The sequence below is a fragment of the Entelurus aequoreus genome, linkage group LG15 (genome assembly GCF_033978785.1).
Source record: "Entelurus aequoreus isolate RoL-2023_Sb linkage group LG15, RoL_Eaeq_v1.1, whole genome shotgun sequence".
Taxonomy (NCBI): Eukaryota; Metazoa; Chordata; class Actinopteri; order Syngnathiformes; family Syngnathidae; genus Entelurus; species Entelurus aequoreus.
The window spans coordinates 29,873,250-29,890,322 of NC_084745.1; the positions used below are offsets into that span (position 1 = coordinate 29,873,250).

General features: G+C 37.8%; 1 protein-coding gene across 5 annotated transcripts in view; it reads right to left on the bottom strand.

Moving 5' to 3' along the window:
* Positions 1-17,073, bottom strand: part of tpk1 (thiamin pyrophosphokinase 1) — a 146,818-nt gene that overhangs the window by 40,978 nt on the left and 88,767 nt on the right. For all 5 annotated transcript variants that reach the window (XM_062021188.1, XM_062021189.1, XM_062021191.1 and 2 more), the window contains 2 exons: positions 13,236-13,382; positions 3,636-3,744 (listed from right to left, as the gene is read on the bottom strand). In XM_062021188.1, the coding sequence (XP_061877172.1) occupies positions 3,636-3,744; positions 13,236-13,382 (256 nt within the window). The remainder of the gene's footprint in view (positions 1-3,635; positions 3,745-13,235; positions 13,383-17,073) is intronic.

Consider the following 17,073-nt stretch of genomic DNA (forward strand, 5'->3'; position numbering starts at 1 on the left):
CCTAACCAGAGTACAATATATTATTATTTTTGGCAATATAAAAGATAAATGATGCTTTTGTTAAAAGTGCAAGCATAAAAAGTGTTTGTGTAACTTCTGTATTACTTGCAGGACAGGCAGGGTCTGTCTTGCTTAGGGCTTTGTGTGGCCCTAAGCAAGATTATTTTGGTTGCTCCATTTTGGTGTTTAATATTACATATTTATTATTATTATTAGACTCCTAAAGGGCCCACACCCCACCATAAACCAAATGTCTCCGCCCCACATACACACACTCAGTTTGTTTAAATGGACAAATTAATGACTTAATTTGGTTAAAACTTATTTTTCTCCATACAGCTTGTAATGTCTCCAATAGATTTGGGGCGGGCGGGGGTGTTGTCTTTTTAGTTTTTTTTACAAAATGGTACATTACATTTAATATAAAATAGCCTAAATATGAGTTTTAATAATCATACAATATGTCATTATCAGTGTTGGGTTAGTTACTGAAAACCAGTAACTAGTTACAATTACTAGTTACTTAATTTCAAAAGTAACTCAGTTACTAACTCAGTTACTTACATCAAAAAGTAATGTGTTACTCTGAAAAGTAACTATTTAGTTACTTATTTTTTTCTTCTTTTTTTAAAAGCTCCCATTAATGCCCTTTTAGCCTTCATTTCAGTACTGTTATTGCACTGGAGAATAATACAATCTGTTGATCAACTTGACATGCATTTTTATTTTCATTTTAACATAATTAATGAAAAACAGTGCAACATAAAAAGGCATTTCTCCTTTCTTTAAACTTGGACCAATGACCATTAATAAAAAACAACTTAAAGTGCAACATAAGAAGGCACATCATCTTCCTTTAAACATAGGTAGTGAAATAAAGCCTGACATCTCGAGTGATGCTGCTGTCTTCCACACTTGGAGTCATGGATTGTAGAATCCTTGTTTTCAGTGGCAGGATCATTGACACAGATGGTGAAGTTTCAGTGCTCAGTGGGGATGTAACACTTTTAAGCACCTGGAGGACCTCCTCTGCCACTCTCACATCATCATCAGACAGGTTGATGATGTCTTTGACATTTTTCTTCAGGGTCTTGTGGGTCAATGCAGAGTATATAGCTGCCTGCTGCTCCAACATATCATAAGTGGAGTTCCACTTCGTTGGGACATCATGTATGAGTTTTATGAGTAGGCAGCTTTAGCATTTCTTGCTTTGTCTTAAGTACATGAGCAGCTGTTGTGCTAGGAAACCTCCTTCCTGATCCATCCTATTGACTGAGATTCCCTTCTGTGATGCCAAATTCACTACATGTGCAAAGCACCTATCTGTGGTCCCAGTCCTGCCTCATTCACTGCAATTATTTGATTTTTGGCATTATCACTTGTGACTGGGATATCTTTATCTTCCATTCCTCCACTGCTTGTGTCAGTACCTGCGCAATGTGACTCTCGTAGAGGGGGCGTGTCTTCTCATCTGCCAGTCTGCTGTGATGAAGTGAGCGCTTATCGTCACATAGTTTCCCTAGACGTCCACCAGTCTGTCGTGAGCGCAACAGATGATGCTCGGGATAGTTCATCCACAACTTTTTTCTTCTCCTGCTCATAAAGATCTGGCACAATCTTATCGCTGAAGTGGGTGCGCGACGGGATGTCGTAACGTGGCTCAAGCACGTTCAGCATGTGTTTAAAACCCTCGTTTTGCACAACCGAGTCTGCACCTATAAACACACCGATTAAATGGCGCGGGGCGTTGAAGCTCCTCCGTTACTCCGCTCGCCATGACCACGCTGTGTGTGGACTGAACGTGCATGCGAACAACCTTTTTGTTTTGTTTTATATATCAAACCGCGGATCACGTGTGTGCCTCCCCTTCCCATACCCACACCCAGACACACACACACGGCTCTTTTCTTCTCTCCACCTTGTGACAGGGGAAGATTTAGAAGAATGACACCGCAGCGCATCTGTTTCTAGCCGATACTACATAAAAAATAACGTAAAATAACGCAGTAACGCATCATGTAGTAACGGTAACTGAGTTACTGAATATACAAAAATAACACGTTAGATTACTAGTTACCGCCGAAACTAACGGCGTTACAGTAACGCGTTACAAAGTGGCTAATGTATGGATTTTTCTTCGCTGGCAGCCTTATTGCAAATAATGTAAAAAAAACACACGAAAAGACACTGACAAGGTGTGTTGTTTGTGGCATGGCGTCAACTTTTAAACTAGTTTGCTCACTGCAGGTACTGCAGAGTTTCAACTGGAAGTACAAGTGCTGTTCCGTCTTCAAGTCGTCCATAGCGTTGCTACTCGTATCGATTCTTTATCATTTCAAGCAACGTTAGTAAGTTTTACAATATAACTAAAACGATTCATACTAAACTAAATCCTCCATGTGTGATGTCTGTAGGAATGTTTTCATGCACATTTGTATGCGCTATCGTAATGAAGCTAGCGTTGTTAGCATTACTTAAGATGCTAACACATTTATGAGTGTCAGTGTTAGAATTAACTTACAATGCCATTCTTTTTGTAATGTTTCGGTTTCATAAAATCACCAAAATGTCACCGTAGACTTATTGAGTCTGTTTAGCTGATTGGAGAGCTAGCTTCTGCAGCTAGTAGGTCCATGACAATGACCTCTGTTTTGCTCAGCCACTTTACTGCTGTGTTACAGACGTTTGAAAACAATTAAGGGATGTAAATAATTAATTTCACAACGTATATATCTGCGGCTAATTAATGGAAAAATCTGTTTTTACACTGGTGCGCTCTATAGTCTGAAAAATACTGTATTGTGACTATAAATCTCTCGAATTTCTCTTTACTTCATTCATAGTGTAAGGTAGACATTAGCTGAGCCATGTCGAATTATCCATCCATCCATTTACTACCGCTTGTCCCTTTTGGGGTCATTGCTGGATAATAAATATTCATTATTATGACGATCATAAGTATGATTAGTATTATTAGTGCACTTACTAGGAGTTAAGCCTCCCCTTTCTTTAAAAACTAGTGACAACTTTGTTTTTGTAACTTAAATCAACGCACCATAGTTATATGCTATGAGATACAAAAGTGAAACTTAAACATAACTTTGTCCAGTGCTGCCGCAAATAGATGTATTTATGTATATGTTTTTCTTCCTTCTATCACTTCATCTTTGTTCCCAAATGTTGGCAGTGTGTGTCAATGCATAAAAGTGAGCTTCGATGACGTTATAATGTCTGTGTTGAGTGAGCAGTGAAGTGTTCTATGCTGGGTGTCGTGCTGCAAAAGGAATGAACCGTTTTGTAACTTTCAAAAGGGAGTGTAGGTACATCCATCCATCCATTTAGTGTTACATATTCTAATGTGATTTAAACAACTTTATTATTGAACTTTGACAGCAAAAGGTATATTAAAGCGATAGATTTCAATGAAAAAAAAAAAAATCTTCAAACCTTAACAAAAGCCAAGGCTATAATCTTGTGGGGCCCATAATGGTCGTGGCCCAAAACTACTGTTTATGTGACAGGCCGGCCCTAAGGACGTGTCACCTACCGTCAATTGGAAAAGTGTGTAAGGATTGGCATTGAGTATTTTAGCCCACTATATGTCACTAAAAAGGGAGGAGTTAAAGGTGACTCACCGAGGTTCCATTTGAGACCACTGGTGGTGGTTAAGCATGGTCCCCCCACAGGAATAAGGCTGCACCAGTCCCCCTCCAGGCCTGTGTTTACCGCCAGTCTGTGGCTGCCCTGTAGACAAACAGCATACACTGTACTGTATATTATTATGCAGATTTGTCGACAGACTATAAAGAGGATGGGATAGTCAGTGGAACTGGTGGAAAGCAGAATACATACAAATAATCCTAGGGGTGTCAAAAATAAGTTAACTCATGTGATGAATCATAAAATGTTATCGCATTAATCATGTTTATATACAGATTAACCAATTAATTAATTTGTGGAACTGAAACAATACAAAAAGAATGCCGTTGTAAGTTATTAATAATTAGCATATTAGCTAATGCTAACGACCCTCGCGTCATTACATTACGATAGCACATACAAATATGCATGAAAACACGCCTGCAGACATCACACATGAGACGGTTAATCAATCAATCAAAGTTTACTTATATAGCCCTAAATCACAAGTGTCTCAAAGGGCTGCACAAGCCACAACGACATCCTCGGCTCAGATCCCACATCTGGGGAAAAAAAAACCTCAACCCAAAGGGATGACAATGAGAAACCTTGAGTTGAGTTGAGTTGAGTTAGAGTTTATTTCGAACATGCAAGCATACACACATGATACATCACAATTTCCAGTTTCATTTTTCAACATGTTCGAAAAGGAGTAGGAAGAAGCAGAGCTTATTTAATCCTACCCCTTTTCTTTTACATGACAGTTGCTAAAACTTTTGTTCACTTCCTGTTCTCAATTTATTCACAATATACTCCATAAGTAATCACAATAAAAATAAACAAATAAATAGTAATTGGTTAAGTAAGTCATATTACATATAATGAGATAAGTAAGATTATTTTGAGAATGAAAGAATGGATGGATGGAATAAATCCAGAATGTTTATCATGGTTCTTCTTCTTTGTACTTTGTAAACACTTTAAGTTTGAAGAGTTTCTTGAAGTGGATCATATTAGTACATTGTTTGATTGCTTTATTTAATCCATTTCATAATTTAATTCCACATACTGATATACTGAAGGTCTTAAGTGTTGTGCGTGCATACAGCTGTTTTAAATTAAATTTTTCTCTGAGATTATATTTCTCCTCTTTTTTTGAGAATTGTTGTATATTCTTAGGTAGTAGGTTATAGTTTGCTTTATGTATGATTTTAGCTGTTTGCAAATTCACTATGTCGTGGAATTTCAGTATTTTTGATTCAATAAATAAAGGATTTGTATGTTCTCTATATCCAACATTATGTATTATTCTAACCTTAGTAACCTTATTTTAACCTTAGTAAGGATAAGCAGTTTTGGGTATACTGTAAAACTTACAAACATTGCTTGGAGTAATGAATGAAGTATCCACACAAGTAGAAACACTATGGATGGCTAAAAGACTGAACGACACTTCTACTTCCGGTTGTTGAAAGCACTAAATGGAAGGACACTGCAGCACGTGCAGTGAGTGAATTTGTCTAAAAGATGGCACCATAACAAAAACAGTTGAACACCCTCTGTGTTTTTGCTTGGTTTGTCTATAGAATTATTTTTATTATGGCCGTCAGCAAAGAAAAATCCAGAAATTAGCCGCACCGCAAGGTTCGAAGTGTAGGAAAAAAGTAGCTGCATATAGTCCAGAATTTACGGTCATTTAAATTATGCAAGCAAGTGATAGCAAGCAAATAGTTCGTTTTTTTGAATTTTCACACTTACCTGTGAAGTCCATGTGTCCATGCACACTCACTAATGAGAGTATCGGTCATATGCCATATGCCTCCCGTACACTAGGGGGCACTTATTTCATTTTAGCGCGGATAAATGATCCTGACAACTTTTTTTCAGTGATGTCTGGTGTAATATTGGCACAGATTACAAATATTACATCTCTCATAGCTATGCTGATGTTAAATAGCAGACAGCGCCAAGAAATTATCTTGGACTGCGCTACAAACATGATGCTACTACCAAGAATGTATCGAGGTGGATGCAGGTCCGAAGCACAGGAAAGACCACTGGCAAAGTTTTTTCAAAGGAATTTCCGGTCGAAAAATCATGGAAACAAAGATTTTGAATGTCTCGGAGTTCATTCAAAAGCCTCTGTGGATTGATGGAAGGAGTTTTAAATCCAAAGGAATGATGAAGGCCAGTTGTGTGGAATACAAAGTTATTGTTAATAAGTTTGGAGTGCACAAATGCAGAGTGAGGAGGTTTGTGTACACTTTATTATATAGTTTATTTTATTATTTATTATAATTTACCTATTTTTTTATCTGTCATCTCATTTGTATTTTGTTCGGGAATCCAAATTAAGCCAACATTTCTTTGAGTTAAAGTTAGAGTTTATTTCGAACATGCAAGCATACAACATGATACATCACAATTTCCAGTTTCTCTTTTCAACATGTTCGAAAAGGAGTAGGAAGAAGCAGAGCTTATTTAATCCTATCCCTTTTCTTTTACTTAACAGTTGCTAAAACTTTTGTTCACTTCCTGTTCTCAACTTATTCACAATATACTCCATAAGTAATCACAATAAAAATAAATAAATAAATAAATAATACTCTGTGAAGTAAGTTACATTTCATATGGTGAGATGAGTAAGATTATTTTGAAAATGAACGGATGGATGGATGAAATAAATTCAGAATGTTTATCATGGTTCTTCTTCTTTGTACTTTGTAAAGACTTTAAGTTTGAAGAGTTTCTTGAATTGGATTATATTAGTACATTGTTTGATTGCTTTGCTTAATCCATTCCATAGTGTAATTCCACATACAGATATACTGAAGGTCTTAAGTGTTGTACATGCATACAAATGTTTTAAATTACATTTTTCTCCAAGATTATATTTTTCCTCTTTTTTTTTGAGAAGAATTGTTGTATATTCTTGGGTAGCAGGTTATAGTTTGCTTTGTGTATAATTTTAGCTGTTTGCAAATTAACTATGTCGTGGAATTTCAGTATGTTTTATTCAATAAATAAAGGGTTTGTATGTTCTCTATATCCAACATTATGTATTATTCTAACTGATCTTTTTTGTAACACTGTTAATGAATGAAGTGTACTTTTGTAATTATTTCCCCATATTTCTACACAATAACTCAGATATGGTAACACTAGTGAGCAGTAGAGAATATGAAGTGATTTTTGGTCTAGAACATGTTTTGCTTTATTCATTATTTACGTGTTTCTTACTACTTTATGTTGTATATTTTTTACATGAGATTTCCAGTTCAATTTATCATCAATCATTATACCTCGAAATTTGGTTTTATTTACTCTTTCAATTGCTATTCCGTCTATTTGTATTTGTGTTTGACTTTCTCTTTTACTGTTACCAAATAGCATTCTTTAGCTACCTTCTTAATTAAAGTTAAAGTTAAAGTACCACTGATAGTCACACACACACACTAGGTGTGGTGAAATTACCCTCTGCATTTGACCCATCCCCTTGTTCCACCTCCTGGGAGGTGAGGGGAGCAGTGAGCAGCAGCAGTGGCCGCGCTCGGGAATCATTTTGGTGATTTAATCCCCAATTCCAACCCTTGATGCTGAGTGCCAAGCAGGGAGGTAATGGGTTCAAAGCAAATAAAAAGTTTCCTTTTCATAACAATTGTTGCTATGTTTTTATTGAATGGTATCTGCTTCCGGATTGTATCCCACGCGTTAAGACTGGCGGATGCGCGATACAAAGGGTCCTCTCCGGCCGCACACACCCCTCCAAGAAATCTGGTTTCCAATCGCATAATCCAGTGTGTTAAATCCGATTTGATAAAAACCGAACACCATTGGATTAAGGTGTTTCAATGGGCTGTAAGGGGGTTTATTTAGAGCCAAACTATTTGAGAAACCTGACTAATTTAGTGCATGGACATGTACTAGTGGTGTGCGTGCAGTGATATGAACAAGTAGAAACACATTTGTCTGTAACTTCTCCTTTCCTCTCTCTATAGTCACCACTAGTTGGCACCTAGCACCCACTTATGTTCAGCGTGTCACTGTTGAAGCCACAACATTTTGTGCCCATTCCACTCTTAATTGCGACGATAAATTGTATAATTTGTTTATAAAATTGTTTTAAGAACACCTCTGCATATTATATGTAGCCTTTTTAACATTAAAGAAAACAAAAAAGGAATATAGATCAAATATAGGTTGCTTGCTTCCTGTTGTGTCTGTTTGATCCTGCTTGCTTGCTGCTTTATTCACTTTTAAATAATTCTACAAGTTTTGGATTAAGTTTATTTCTTTCCTTTTAAGTGGACCAAGATGCTATGAATCATTTGTGTGGTTTTTATTTAAGTTGTATGCATTTTACAAACCATCTGACAAGTCAGGGACAACAACTCTCTCAACATTAACTGAAGGAGTAACTCAAACAATCATTCCCTTTGACAATTACTAAGAGTGCTTTTTCAAATGTGAATGATATCAATGCTGCTTTATCAGATCATTTCTGTGTTTTCTTTGACTTGTCTGTTAGACCCAAACCAGCAGTTGGGTCTGCAGTTGTTTGGAGAAGACTCATAAATGATAGCATACAGACATAGTTTGTGGAAATGATTAGGTTTGAAAACACCCCATATGCTAATGTTGATCTGTTGAACTAATATACATCAAGTTTTGTAAATGTTTTGGACACCATTGCTCCTGTCAAGCGTAGAATGGTTAAAAGCAGGCAAAAGGCGACATGAGGAAATGAAGACTCGTCTGGATGCAGAAAAGGGAGTGCCACAGGGCCAAACAAAAATGGCGCAAATCAAAGCTCCAAGCTCATTATGTGATTTACAAAGAAAAGCTAAATGTGTTCAACCAGACTTTGCGTCAAAAAAGGAAAACAATATTTTTCTGAAATCATCACAAACTGTACTATCAACTCTTGTCCTGTTTGTAAACAGATTAACAAACCCTACAATTTCACTTCAAGTAGAACTCATTTCCACACCAAAGTGCACTGAGTTTGCAATGTTCTTTCATGATAAACTTCAAGGCAATAAAGTCTACAGACTAAATAGCTACTGTGCAGCCAGCTATTCAACTCGAGCTGGCACATTTCCCTCCTGTCACTGACAAAACAGTTGAAGAAATAATTTACAGTCTGAGTCCATCCACATGCTGCCTTGATGACCCATTAGATTTCTAAAGTCTGTGCTGAGCAGTTTGTTATATAAATCGCTCCTCTAGTTAACATCTCACTTCATACAGCAACATTTCCAAAGGCCTTAAACACTGCTGTCTCTAAGCCCCTTCTAAAGGGGAGTCGTCTTGATGCCACAGTACTGAAGAAATATTGGCCCATATCAAACTTGCCATTTTTTTGGCAAAGTCCTGGAAAAAATGGTATACTAACAGCTTAGTGACTTAGTGTGTTTGATGCTTTCCAGTTAGGCTTTAGGCCCAACCACAGCACTGAAACCACTCTGATCAAGGTGACAAATGATATTCGCCTGAACACAGATGCAGGAAAAGTCTGAGCCTTGGTTCTGCTGGACCTGAGCGCTGCCTTTGACACAGTTGACCATACTATCTTAATACAGAGGTTAGAAAACTGGGTGGAAATATCCGGATCTGTTCTTAACTGGTTCAAGGCCTATCTCGATCACAATACATACTTTGTTGAAATTGGTAACTGTGTCTCTGAACAAATGGTTATGGTAAATAAATGATAAATGGGTTATACTTGTATAGCGCTTTTCTACCTTCAAGGTACTCAAAGCGCTTTGACAGTATTTCCACATTCACCCATTGACACACACATTCACACACTGATGGAGGGAGCTGCCATGCAAGGTGCTAACCAGCAGCCATCAGGAGCAAGGGTGAAGTGTCTTGCCCAAGGACACAACGGACGTGACTAGGATGGTAGAAGGTGGGGATTGAACCCCAGTAACCAGCAACCCTCCGATTGCTGGCCCGGCCACTCTACCAACTTCGCCACGCCGTCCCTCTGTGGGGTTCCTCAGGGCTCGATTTTGGGACCCGCCCCAGTATTTGAGAAGAACTGCATTAGTGTAGCAAATGTCACGTGTAAAACGACAACCAATTAAGGAGAATTCCTGCTTCACACAAATTCGAACACAGACAAATATATGTATATTTTTTTACATGCACACGGTTCGAAATACAGACAGACAGACATTTCGTACATGTACAAAAAATCTAAATACAAACACACATTTGCAAATTGTTTTGAGACAAAAATACTTTCATAAAAATGGTGTAATAAGAATCTGAACAATCCCAATCTCCAAACCCCCTCCCAGCGATTTAGTCGAACAATGTTGTCCAAACAAGGTTTGCCATAGTGTATCTCAACACTATGCTGTTCTTTAGACTAACTCAAGCCTCTTGGTGACAGCCAATTAGTGCAGCCCATTTTGCCTCAATTGCTTAAAGATGCAATTACTCAGTTTCACACAATAGATCCATTTCTTAACGATTGATTAATCGATATGGCCCTTGTAACCACATCAATTACATTTCTACTGTAACTTTAACAACTAGTGTTGAGCTTTTCAAAGGTCGCGCTCACCTTCATGTACAGGCGTTTGCGTTCATCAGTCGCCGGCGAATTGGCAGCGCGTTGACAAATGAGCTTAATTTACCCACACTGAAGTAAGATTAATTGGAGGTGTCGAGGTATGAAGCAGCAAATGACAACGCGCCTTTGGAATAATGACAAGCGCTAGGGAGGGAGTGCAACAGAGAGAGAGAGAGAGAGGTAGGATTACACAGGTTCATCAGGAAGTGTGGCAGTCTACCGTGAAGATCTTGGAAGTAAACAACATAAGAGAAAAGGGGGAAATAGGATTGAGGCAAACAAAAAAGGGGAGAGTGGGCCCGCTAATGGGTGACTGCTAGGCCCACTTGTAAAGTCAATCAACCGGGGGATGTGAGGACGTGTCTGGCATAGAGGAAGCGTCAAACAAGGCTCACTTCATCTCACACAGAACAGCAAAGTGGGCCACCATAAGAGCACACAAGTGTGAATGCTCTTGATTATTTAACAGAGCGAGGGGAAGGAAGAAGCTGAACAAAGAAAGTGAAGATTTCTGAGGCTAGGCAGTCAACTTTCACGTTGGTTGGTTGCAGTTGTCAACAGTCTACTCTTTGTGCAAAATCATCACTAATTGGTCAGTATGGGTCGACATGCTTATTTTTGTGCCCAAGTTTATTCATTCTTGAGTAACGTAATCAATTTGTGCCACGTTTAACTTTACTTTGTAAAGCTGATTTAGTTTCAATCATGTTTTACTGTATGTGTTAATTTTTATGTTTTGGCAGTTTGAACTGCTAAAATGAGAGCAGTGGTGTGTGAGTGCTGTAATATGTGTGGCGATTCGTGGGGAGTGAAATTTTTTTTTTTAAATTGACACACTTGTTAAAATTGCAACTTCAGTAATGATGATACAGATTTATAAATAAAAATAGTGACGGTTATGACAAGCAAAAAATCCTTGTTTATTTGAACTTTTTTCCATAAAAAACACATTGAGGCTTTACAGTGTGTTTTATCCAATTACTCGATTATTCAACAAACTAATAGACTTTGTTAGCAGATGCCTAATTAAATTGAAAATAAATCCAAAAGTCAAATGGGGAAACTATTAAAAGTCAGTTAGTAGTGCTGGAAGGAATACTACTGAATTGAATAAATCATTTTATTTAAGTCTAAGGTTATGTTTTCATAGTATGTTTTGTTTTATAATAACAGTTAGAGAACACAATTGTACTTTTTTGTCTTTTCTGTAAATGTTTGCTATATTTTTGATGTAACTCCATTATGAGTTTTCCTTAGAGGTAATTTTTCATGTTAAATTTTAATTTTAAAATTTAAAATTTCTACAACTCTTATTTTTTTGTGACAGAGTGATAGGAGCACATACTTCACAAAAAACATTCATGAAGTTTGGTTCTTTTATGAATTTATTATGGGTCTACTGAAAATGTGACCAAATCTGCCGTGTCAAAAGTATACATACAGCAATGTTAATATTTGGTTACATGTCCCTTGGCAAGTTTCACTGCAATAAGGCGCTTTTGGTAGCCATCCACAAGCTTCTGGTTGAATTTTTGACCACTCCTCTTGACACAATTGGTGCAGTTCAGCTAAATGTGTTGGTTTTCTGACATGGATTTGTTTCTTCAGCATTGTCCACATGTTAAGGTCAGGGCTTTGGGAAGGCCATTCTAAAACCTTAATTCTAGCCTGATTTAGCCATTCCTTTACCACTTTTGACGTGTGTTTGGGGTCATTGTCCTAATGGAACACCCAACTGCGCCCAAGACCCAACCTCCGGGCTGAGGATTTTAGGTTGTCCTGAAGAATTTGGAGGTAATCCTCCTTTTTTATTGTTCCATTCACTCTCTATAGAGCACCAGTTCTATTGGCAGCAAAACAGGCCCAGAGCATAATACTACCACCACCATGCTTGACGGTAGGCTTGGTGTTCCTGGGATTAAAGGCCTCACCTTTTCTCCTCCACACATATTGCTGGGTATTGTGGCCATCCCTGGGATTAAAGGCCTCACATTTTCTCCTCCACACATATTGCTGGGTATTGGGGCCAAACAGCTCAATTTTTGTTTCATCTGACCACAGAACTTCCTCCAGAAGGTCTTATCTTTGTCCATGTGATGTCAGATGAAATAAAAATGTAGCTGTTTGGCCACAATACCCAGCAATATGTTTGGAGGAGAAAAGGTGAGGTCTTTAATCCCAGGAACACCATTCCTACTGTCAATCATGGTGGTGGTAGTATTATGTTCTGGGCCTGTTTTGCTGCTAATGGAACTGGTGCTTTACAGAGAGTGAATGGGAGAATGAAAAAGGAGGAAAACCTCCAAATTCTTCAGGACAGCCTAAAATCGTTAGCCCGTAGGTTGGGTCTTGGGCGCAATTGGGTGTTCCAAGAGGACAACGACCCCAAACACACGTCAAAAGTGGTAAAGGAATGGCTAAATCAGGCCAAAATTAAGGTTTTAGAATGGCTTTTCCAAAGTCCTGACTTAAACATGTGGACAATGCTGAAAAAACAAATCCATGTCAGAAAACCAACACATTTAGCTGAACTGCACCAATTTTGTCAAGAGGAGTAGTCAAAAATTCAGCCAGAAGCTTGCCAGAAGCTTGTGGATGGCTACCAAAAGTACCGTATTACAGTGAAACTTGCCAAGGGACAAGTAACCAAATATTAACATTGCTGTATGTATACTTTTGACACAGCAGATTTGGTCACATTTTCAGTAGACCCATAATAAATTCATAAAAGAACCAAAATTCATGAATGTTTTTTGTGACCAACAAGACAGCAAACTGCTAAACCAGCATTAATACCGTAGATGAGTTCATTGTAAACAATACAGTAAGTGTAACACACATTAGTCAATGCAGATATTGCCATCTTGTTGTCACATTCATTATTCCCTGAATAAATCTGGGGTTTATCTACAGCCACAGTTATTTTGACTTTGGAGACCGCATGCACCCAGTGACTAAAGGAGACTCAACCTACTGGAGGATAATTTAGCACTTGTAGTACTATACTCACAGGTCTAAGTAGATAGGCCAGGTTTGTCTCCTGGATGACCAACAATGGGAGCTGTGTCATGGACAGAGCATGATGGAGGGTCTCAACAGTAGCCATCGTCTGGTCAAATCTGCCCCCCAGCCCGCCCAGTGTCACGATGGCGTCCACCTGCACACATAGAACATGTATGTAAAATAGGACATTTATTGACATTCCATCTCTCAAAGTTTCAGAAAAGGCTATATGTTGCTGAAAGGGACTGTAAAAAGTGCAGCCTGTATGATCAAAGAAGTGCGACGACACAGGCGTTCGCAAAACGGAGATTTAGGGCTGAATTTAGGTCATCACCATAAAAGTTCTATAATTGAATTGCAAGCTAAAAAAAAAACTTAAGCCATTTTCTGCAGCAAAGTGCAACTCTTTCACATCTCAGCAATTACATGCCTAAACAAAGTCCCCTGCGCGGTTAAGTCACACCAGTGCTGACAGCCTTTAAAACCCAACAGAGTTAAGAGTGCAGAGGCGCTGTCAGATGCTGACAGGCTGCAGCAAATCTCCTCAAATACCACAAGGATGCTACACGTAATTTATTGAGCCTCCAACCACTGATCACTAACAATACAGAGCGATAAATACATTCTGTAACATATAAATTAGTGTGCAGTTATACATTGTTCATATACTTTACTTTAGCTGTCGACCTGGAAAAATAAGCACACATGAGGGTTGGGTGATCAAATACCTAATAATTTGAATTTGTGTCACAAAATGTATACATCCTCCTGAAAACCGATGTTCTTTAAAAATAGACATGCATGTTTTGCATAACAGGGCTATTTTTCCCTGTAATGTGTAACTCTGACAAAAGAAATACACCAAAAACAAATGTCCACTGCAGACGATGATGATTCCCTGGAGCGCATTGCCCTCTAATGACCAGGGACCTCATTTATAAAGGTTGCTGCGCACAATCAAGTTGAGTCAAACAGGGTGGTCCTATGCACTCTGGCTGGTGGATGGTGTCGCCACCAAATAAAGACCGTACTCACATATGAAAAAAACACATATGCACAATAAGAAATACATAAAAAACATTTGATGATGTATCCCTCTAATTGTAGATGTATTAGTTAAAGCCTAAATATTAAAATATAGAGCTGCATTAACATAGTTATGTGGTAGGTAATTGAAGTGTTGTTTATTTTGATCATTTTTAATTGAATGATAAAAATGTGTAAATACTGTAGGTCGGGAGGTGCGTCTTTGACTTGTGTGAGGCCAAACAGTGGAAAGTATATTCTTAGAACTAAAGACACGTACATGGATTGCAGCACAATATTTTGTTGGATAAAATCATGTTATTAATTTAGGAATGATTACATTTAACTTTAAAAAAAATAATTTACACTTTTGGAGTTTATAACACAGTGCAGTGCAAAATGTTTGGCTTTAATGCAGCATACACACAGCCTCTATATAATCTATATTATTACTACTTGAATATTTTAACTGCACAAAAACATATGTATTGTACCAATAATATATAGAATTTTGCCCACAAAAACTTTACATACTGTTAGTAATGACTACTTGTGTCATGCATTACAATGTCTGCTTTGCATTACTTAACAAAATAAACATCAAATTTGTACAAAAACAAACAGGATACTAAATGTTTGTCTTCATTTCAGCAACAGTTCTCACTCAATGGAGCTAACACCATATTGGTCAAATATTGGCATTCAAATTGCAATTATTATCATTATTTTTTTTAGATGTGATGTTACTAAGCCCTCTAAAATAATTGTGTTACAATGCACCAATCTGAAAATATCACCTTTTTTTTTGGAGTCACTGACACTGTTTGTCATTGACGGTCAAACTCTTAAACTCATTACCATATTCATGAGCTAACTAGCATGACCATTTATGGCTGATTGTGGGAGGACTAGTGGGAGGGCACCGGGCAGGAACTCTTCCGCGAACAATTCACTGCAGGTGTGATTTATAATGAGAAAAGTGCGTCAAAGTATGCTCATTATAAATTCAGATTTGTTTGTGTGTATGTATATTCTAAGGTTTTCTTTTACGTTGAGTTCCACGGACCGTTTTACAAATGAGGCCCCCGATCTTTAAATCACTGTGGTTTAACGGAATGTTATGAAAGGTAAATGGCGACCTCCGCACCATTGAGATGTATATAACAGGGTCAATGAGATGTAATAAGTATGATGAATAATAAGATGGGCTAAATTGCTATGCATTTAGCCACCTTTATTGCTGCTTTCCAGCACAAGGCATTTTAAGGAAAGTAACCTGTTAAGGATTTACATAGAAAAGCATGTAAACAAAGATATTTGTATTCACTAAAATGGTCTACCTGATAAAAAAAAAACTACACAGACAAGCACCAACCTTTCATAATCCCCCGATGGCATTTTTTTTAAAGAATTAAATCCAACACATTATGGGATACATTCTCAAAATCCGGCACAAAGCTGTAAGGAGGAAAACATTCCAGCGCTAATATGATGAATCTTTCAGCAGCCCAAACATGAGCACAATACTATGCAACCTGCAAATCACCCTATTCTGATTACATCTTTGCATTTAATCCATTTTAACCAGCCGGGGGATGGAAATGTGCATGGCTGCGCATGAGGAAAAATTTTGTTTTTTATGTGGGCTATTCAAAAAGAGTTGAACGAGGACACAAGTTCATTGAGGATGAAGAAAAGCATAACATTCCAAAAGAGCTTGACATGAGCGACTCTCACAAGAGATTCAACAACTAATTGTTTGGCTCCTATCGCTCCAAAACAGACAGACACACAAACACAGACGATTCAAAAGCAGGGTAAATATTAGCTAGGAACAAAGTCTATGGAAGGAAGGGCACAAGTGTATCTTCCGTTCAAGCCTGTAAAACGCAGAAAGTGGCAATATGAATGCATAAGATGACTGTTGCGAGAGTCTTTTATCATCTTTGAGACAGGGAGTGATTGTGGCACTCAAGGCTGATTGGTGCAACACTTGCACACAACACAGCGCTTTAAAATATACATATTTGATAAAACAAAGAGTGAGGCAAGAAGTAGAGACTACAGGGGACATAACGCTACTAGTCAAGACGTTTCACACTAGGTTTTTTGTGTCAAAAAAAGCATTGGCAACTGATGAATTTTCCAACAATTATATCAGATTTACACATTTTTGAGTAGGTGTCGAGGCAAGTCATATACTAAATATTCCAGTTATATTGTTTCGACCCTGCAGTTTTCATAGAGCATATATTTATATTTTCATACAGACACAGCTGAGATGTTTGTTGTCAACCACGGTCAAAACACGGCTGACCTCTCAGCTACTTACCCTGAAGGCGGGTCTGAATGTTTTCTTAAGGACAACAAACTCCCACGCTGGCAAGACACAATGAAAACCTTTTATGAAGTCATTTAAAAGCAACTGCAGAATAAACAGTATCACAAATAGTATATGACTTGTGTCCTTTAGTTTCAAGTTGCTGCCAGGAGAGGTTAGCTCGGTTTAGCATTAAGAGGAGGCAAAGAAAACGCTTGAAGTCAGTTCAAATACAGGGCAAAAGGCAAAACGTAATGTTTTTGCACGGCTTATAAATGCTGGTAACATATTTGCTTAGGGATAGATTTATAGTGGGCTGCATCATCCATCCCCAATTCCCTGTGAACCAAATTCACACTGCTCTACAGTATTTAGGCTTCAGCCTATTTATATGTGCCATCACATCATAATACACTATGCAAATCCACTGCATTCTTGACATTGTGGTTTATTTTATTTCTATTGTGTAAAATGGCAGTTAACATTAAAGAGCCCCTAA